The sequence below is a fragment of the Acipenser ruthenus genome, chromosome 14, assembly GCF_902713425.1.
Source record: "Acipenser ruthenus chromosome 14, fAciRut3.2 maternal haplotype, whole genome shotgun sequence".
In the NCBI taxonomy this organism is placed as follows: Eukaryota; Metazoa; Chordata; class Actinopteri; order Acipenseriformes; family Acipenseridae; genus Acipenser; species Acipenser ruthenus.
In genome coordinates, this window is record NC_081202.1 from 5,092,429 (window position 1) to 5,098,640 (window position 6,212).

The 6,212-nt window shown below is 37.2% G+C and overlaps 1 protein-coding gene across 1 annotated transcript; it reads right to left on the reverse strand.

The window, feature by feature from the left end:
• Positions 1-1,989: 1,989 nt before the first annotated feature.
• LOC117419685 (pleckstrin homology-like domain family A member 1) lies at positions 1,990-4,517 on the reverse strand. The gene is made up of 2 exons (XM_034032682.3): positions 3,719-4,517; positions 1,990-3,122 (listed from the first exon to the last, which is right to left on the reverse strand). The coding sequence occupies exon 1, from the start codon at positions 4,213-4,215 to the stop codon at positions 3,760-3,762; it is 456 nt and encodes a 151-aa protein (XP_033888573.1). The 5' UTR covers positions 4,216-4,517; the 3' UTR covers positions 1,990-3,122; positions 3,719-3,759.
• Between the last annotated feature and the right edge of the window lie 1,695 nt (positions 4,518-6,212).

Genomic DNA, 6,212 nt, shown 5'->3' on the forward strand with positions numbered 1-6,212 from the left:
TTTATTTATTTTTATTTTAGCAGACGCCTTTATCCAAGGTGACTTACAGAGACTAGGGTGTGTGAACTATGCAACAGCTGCAGAGTCACTTACAATTACATCTCACCCAAAAGACGGAGTACAAGGAGGTTAAGTGACTTGCTCAGGGTCACACGAATCAGTGGCTGAGGTGGGATTTGAACCGGGGACCTCCCGGTTACAAGCCCTTTTCTTTAACCACTGGCCCACACAGCCTCAATTAGGAAGTATTTAAAAAAAAAAAAAAACTCAGATAATGCCAGGTAGATTCTGATAGTGAATAATTATTCAAACTCCATCTTATAACAGAACTCAGAATGATTGTAAGCACCATAAATAGGTTATTACCCTTCAATATTATATAAACCCAAATGTAAAAACTTTAAGGGATAATATAAAAGCCAAAAAGGATTGCTTTAACAAGCATAGCAACATTGCATAGTAACAAATGCACACGTCTGAAATGTAATCATGATGAAAGTGACTGGAGCAGATGATGATGATGATGATGATGATGATGATGTACACTGCTATTAAGTGAAGTGTAAATTTGCTGGGCAAACATGTTCAAAACCATTGAACCAAGAAAATACACAAATCTTTAAGAATTATTATATAGATTGTTCCTTTTGTGTTGTTATAATATATTCTAAATGGTTTGTGTTAACAAGAAAGTAGAAATGACCTCACCAGTACACTTTGAGCCAGTTTGCACTACCTTTTTTTTTTTTTTGTAAAAAAGGAAAATTAATTCAGCCTTGATAGTTCGCAGCTCGGGACCCATGGACTTACCCTGCTTTGATTTAACTAACAGCTAGCCTGTGTAAATCAATAGCTTCTCATGGGCAAGGCTTGCTAAATCAGCTTTGCTACTTCCCTCACTGAATACCGATTAATTCTTCAGAAAGAAAAGCGTTCTCCATCCGTTTTCCAGCTGGTATCCAGCTTCTTCCCATGCTATCATGACAGGCGTGTGAAGAATGCTAGTAATTTGCTGTTGAGTTTTCAGTTCACCTTCATGTCAACATTGTTTCATTATCTCGGAGCTTTCAGTGATATACTGAAGTAGTACAAGTGCCAAGTGATTTCAAACGGGGCTCATGACATTGGAGGTTTAGAGGAGCACACCATGGACAGTGAGTACCCTTGTCTTCACACAGTATGTCTTAGTGAAACTAGATTCTATAAAGATCATATGTTAGCAAACTTACAAGGCTAACAATCCAGCTGAACAGAGTGTTTCAATGTCTATATAATGACAGCAATCACACAATAATCAAATAATAAGTCAACCATGAATAATAAATGCATGATTTTACATCTGGGCTGAGCTATTGCAAAAAGTGAAATACAAAGAATTGAGTATCAAAGAACAATCGCTTAAGACAATATTAACATCATTTCTAATAAATGGGATCCCACAAGATGCTACACCCAAAGTGCAGAAGCTAGGTATATCACTGTGTGCCTTACATTGTAAATATCAGAAATGTATTCATGAATGTGTTGCCATATTGCATTCATTTCAACACAACCCCAGAATGCATACATAATGTTCTCAGTTTATAACTTACATTGTTCACATTCAGAAGATGTGGTCGGTTTAAATGTATTTTGTTTTTAACTTAGTGCAATAAACTCTTCATTATTGTATATTGAATAAGCCTTAGACCTTCACTTTGGGTAATATTTGAGAATATGTTTGTATTATAAGATTGTATGTATGTTATTTCAAATTGAAATGTTGTTGTTTTTTTAACAGACTTATTGACAGGCTATTAAGCAATACTGTATCTGTATTATTGGAGTAGCAGCCACTGATAGGAACTACATTCACACATTTAGAGTGGAGTTTATGCCATCGCCTGTTTCCTCTCAAGCTCCACCTGTGTTGCATAAGTTCCTAAACTTACATACTTACTGGTTGTGAAATTGATTGGGATACAAACTTTAAACACACATCACACACTGTTCTTTTGAAATGGAATGTATTTTGAAAGGTATGAAAATAGCTCTCACGCTGTAACAGAGCCACATGTCAGTGCCAAAGTACAGTATATACGAAACAAAGAAATGACATCACAGTTATTACAGCTGTGCTTGGAATGCCAACTACAATTGTTACATCACAGTAGCAGTTTACAGTTTAGAGACCATCGTATCATATTCACCATGAACCTAACGGGAAAGACTATGAATCTACCTTAATAGGGACAACAGTTTCATTTCTTTCAAATTAACAGGGACACTTCATTTCAGAAAGAGGTACGTTTTTTGGTAAGGGTTTCAACGTTGTTTCCTGTGGGAGCGGTTTTTGTTGAAATCGCATCCAAACTATGAGGATAACTTTTTAAAAGAAGTGGTACAGTGTAATAATATGCAGGTCTTTGGTTCATCTTATTGTTTGATATGACCCCGACAACAATTGCACAATGCATTTCCTACGCGTTACATTTTGGTTCATTCTGAACAATGTTACTTTAGTAACCAGCTCAGGTTATTAGTGAGTATAAACATTCATGTCCTTGAGAAAGAACTGCATAATTGCTTAGGATAAATGGTACTGTGTATTTGTCGACTGTTTGTTTTACAGGAAACACGTAACAGGTGCAGCATAGTATAGCTGATCTTAAACATTTAATAATACACTAACGGTTTAAACTTGTGCCATACTGCCATATACATTTTTAGTCTCATCCTTCAAATATAGCCAACTGGTAAGGATAGCTTTCAAGTGGATTCGACGAGAGCAGAACAATATACTTCCATTAGCAGACTGCGTTCTTACATTCAATGTCATACATAGTATAGCAAGTAATAATTAACTAATAAATACAATACATTAAAATACAATATCGCGTTTCGTTCCATGCTGAGTGTGAATATTTCAAATCGTAGTTCTCATAAATGAGTTTATAGTCTATAAAACGACAAGCTTTGTGAAAACGGATGTCTTATTCCACAATGTTGATTCCATCTCAAATGAATTGCCAGTTTTTCAGTTCGAATTTATGGTGACTTGTTCTCAGTCCATCGATCAACAGAAGACAAAAAAATCAAGCTGCATGAATCCTTCCACTGGCTGAATGTGCCCCGTTCGTAACCTGCGAACAAAATACATTTCAGGGTAATTAACTGTGGGTGCATTTGACAGATCACCACAAAGAATGACGCTCCTAAATCAATGTGCTTTTCGGACACAGACAGGTAGTGCAGCGGTAGCCTGTTCTAATTGTGAATTTAAACAAGCTAATCATCGTTTAAAAAATGGCAGATACTTTTTTTTTTTTTTTTTTTTTAAATATAAATCCCTACTTCTTGCACGATACTGTAGGTAAATGAAGGACACTTGTTTCGTGGGTGGGAATTCTGAAACTAATTATAACAATACAAAAAATGTTCGATTTTTTTTAAAAAAAATTATTATTTTGTGCCATTGTACAATTAATACATGCTGCAATACTATAGCACTGCTAATTATGAATTTGGGGTTTAATGTGAATGAAATTAAAAGACTTCAAATAACGGGCCCGATTTATGTTATAGAATGTAGTCTATATACCAATAAAATAAATGATAAACCCTAAACAAACAAACAAAAAAGTTTACAATTCCAATCGGAACATACCAACAAAACAAAAAGAATGATGCCATGTACATTGTAGTGAGTTCGATTATTATTATTCGTGCACATGCTTACCGCTGTTCTCGGGGCTCCAGCCCCAGTTTGCTGCCTGTGCATCACGCTAGAGAGTTCTTGATGATGTTGTGCCCGTGTGCTACTATCAGGTGCTGCTGTTTTTGTCTGGTCGATTTCACTGCCAGGATAGCCTGTCTGTTTTTATACTGTACCATTTGCAAAGTGATTTCGGCATTCCAGCCTTCGTCTTGGGGGCATCTAAAATCAATCTCTTTGCCCTCTGCCATCACCACTGTGAAATAAACGTATTTGCCCTTCCTCTCGACGCAATCCACCGTCTTCATGTTGGAAAAGAGCAGTTCTTTGATCTTGCCGGGCTCGCTGGCCGTGATTTGGTGATGGTTCTGGTGCTGCTGCTGGTCGTGCTGTTTCGGTGGGTGAAGGAGAAGCCCCTCTTCCGTTAGAAAGCAGCGCTTCTTCTTCCATAGCTGAAGCAAACCATCGCTCCTTTTCTCCATCAGACCTTCTTTCAGCACCTTGACGCTGCTTTCCAACATCACTGAGCAGGAAAGGGGTAAATCTCCACAAAAATATCCGGACTTAAAAGTATTAATATAAACGCTGTTGTTTCAACTGTGTCAACATCAGCGCTCTACATACAAGTCCTGTTGTTGTCTATTTATAGCTAGTGTAGTTCCAGCTTGCCTCCCTCCCTCCTTCCCGAGTTCCACTAGCCGTCTGCAGCAGTTGCAGAATTGTGACTGATTCTCTCATTCAGTCGGACTCGGTTTTTCCTCGAGCGTTTCCTGTGGTCCGCCTCCCGACTGACACCCAGCGGAGAGGCAGGACTGGTTGCAGCTGGAGTCCTCACAAACACGTGGCAAGTGTCAAATTCAAGCAGAGTCGGATATGAGAAGGTGGAGGAGAGCTTCATTTAAAGATTCACACCATTTTTATGCCCAATTAACTCGCTCTGTGCAGCTCAAAATAGCCAAATCTGCAGAATACATTGTGATTCCAATTGGGAGTCTTTGTTTTAAAAAAAAAAATAAAAAAAATAACCAGGGTTCATGAATGTATATGTAAAAAATAATAATAATGTGATATCTGTACAATGTGAAATAATGTATAATGTGTATAATGTAACAATTGTAAGTCGCCCTGGACAAGGGCGTCTGCTAAGATATCAATAATAATAATAATCGTTGAATCACCTTTAAATACACAATTAACACGGCTCTGGTGTAAGTGGCATATTCGGTGAACGGTTTGTAGACCTCCTGGAATTCGAATGACGCTACATTGGCCAATAAAAAACACAATCAATATGCCTACTGGAATAAAACAGATCAATACCCATTTATATCCTGAAGAATTCCGTCATTTGAACGGGCATTTGGGGTTATTTATCTAAACTGTATATCACGTGTGGATTTAATGGAGTTTGAGTTTGCGCTCAGATCACGGGACACATTTGAAAGCGGTTCGTTACGGTAACCGTGCTCAGTTCGTTTGAGTCATAACAGGGGTCCACATAAAGTTTTATTTTGTTTCTGTGGTTTTTTTGCCCACGTTAGCGTTCAGCACAAATATCCAACCTTTAATCAATGTTTTCATTTTTTCCACCTGAATTACCTAGATAAAGTCGGGTCAGGTGATAAAGTCAAAGTAGTCGCTTTGTGTTGCTGCTGTAAATAATAATAATAATAGTTTCTTACTGTAAACCATGGCACAGAAATATTATTTATGAGGTAAATTGGACCTTCTACTGAAAGACTTGACAATGATAGTCTCCCTCTTTAAATATCCCTTTTAAAATACTGAAGCGACCCAACAAGACGTAACTGTGTTCTGAAACTTTACAACACCATATCAATCAACCAATCAATCTTTATTTTATATAGCGCCTTTCACAGTGGACCACCATCAGAATAGGGATGCATGCGCTGCCAGGACCTCACGACGAAATACGATGTTGCTTTCGAATACTAAAGATGTCAGGAAGTACTCAATTCAACCAGGGCCAATCAATCGCGGATCTGGAGATGTTGCCATTAGGATTTTGAAACCACTCTCGTCGCAACATAATCAAGTTTATATATATATATATATATATATATATATATATATATATATAGCTGTTTATTCACAGTTAATATTAACTAGGTCCAGATATAACGGGTTTATATGTTTATTCTAATTACACAAGTACTGCAAAGTAGTAATATTGTTTAAATTAAAACAAACTTTAAAAAACTTAAGTTAAATAATACACTAATAAAATATGCAGTTTCACACGTATTCCGTGGGCGTTGTGCACGGAGACAATGTGGATTTGAACATTTAGCATTTGATTTATAATTTCCGAGTTTCCAGACTTCCGAACACGTTTTTCACATACTGTATTTGAAATAAAAGCATTTTGCTTATTTCAATTGTTTTTTATACAGTAGCATCTCCTCCTCGTGGCAGGTCAAGGAATCACAAGGACGCTTGATGACCGCATTCCTCTCCACACACATTTCTACGAGCTTTACAAGCGACACTCGAAATA

Bases quoted from the DNA above. Each gene is read 5' to 3' on its own strand.
- LOC117419685 (XM_034032682.3), bottom strand. From the start codon at position 4,215: ATGTTGGAAAGCAGCGTCAAGGTGCTGAAAGAAGGTCTGATGGAGAAA.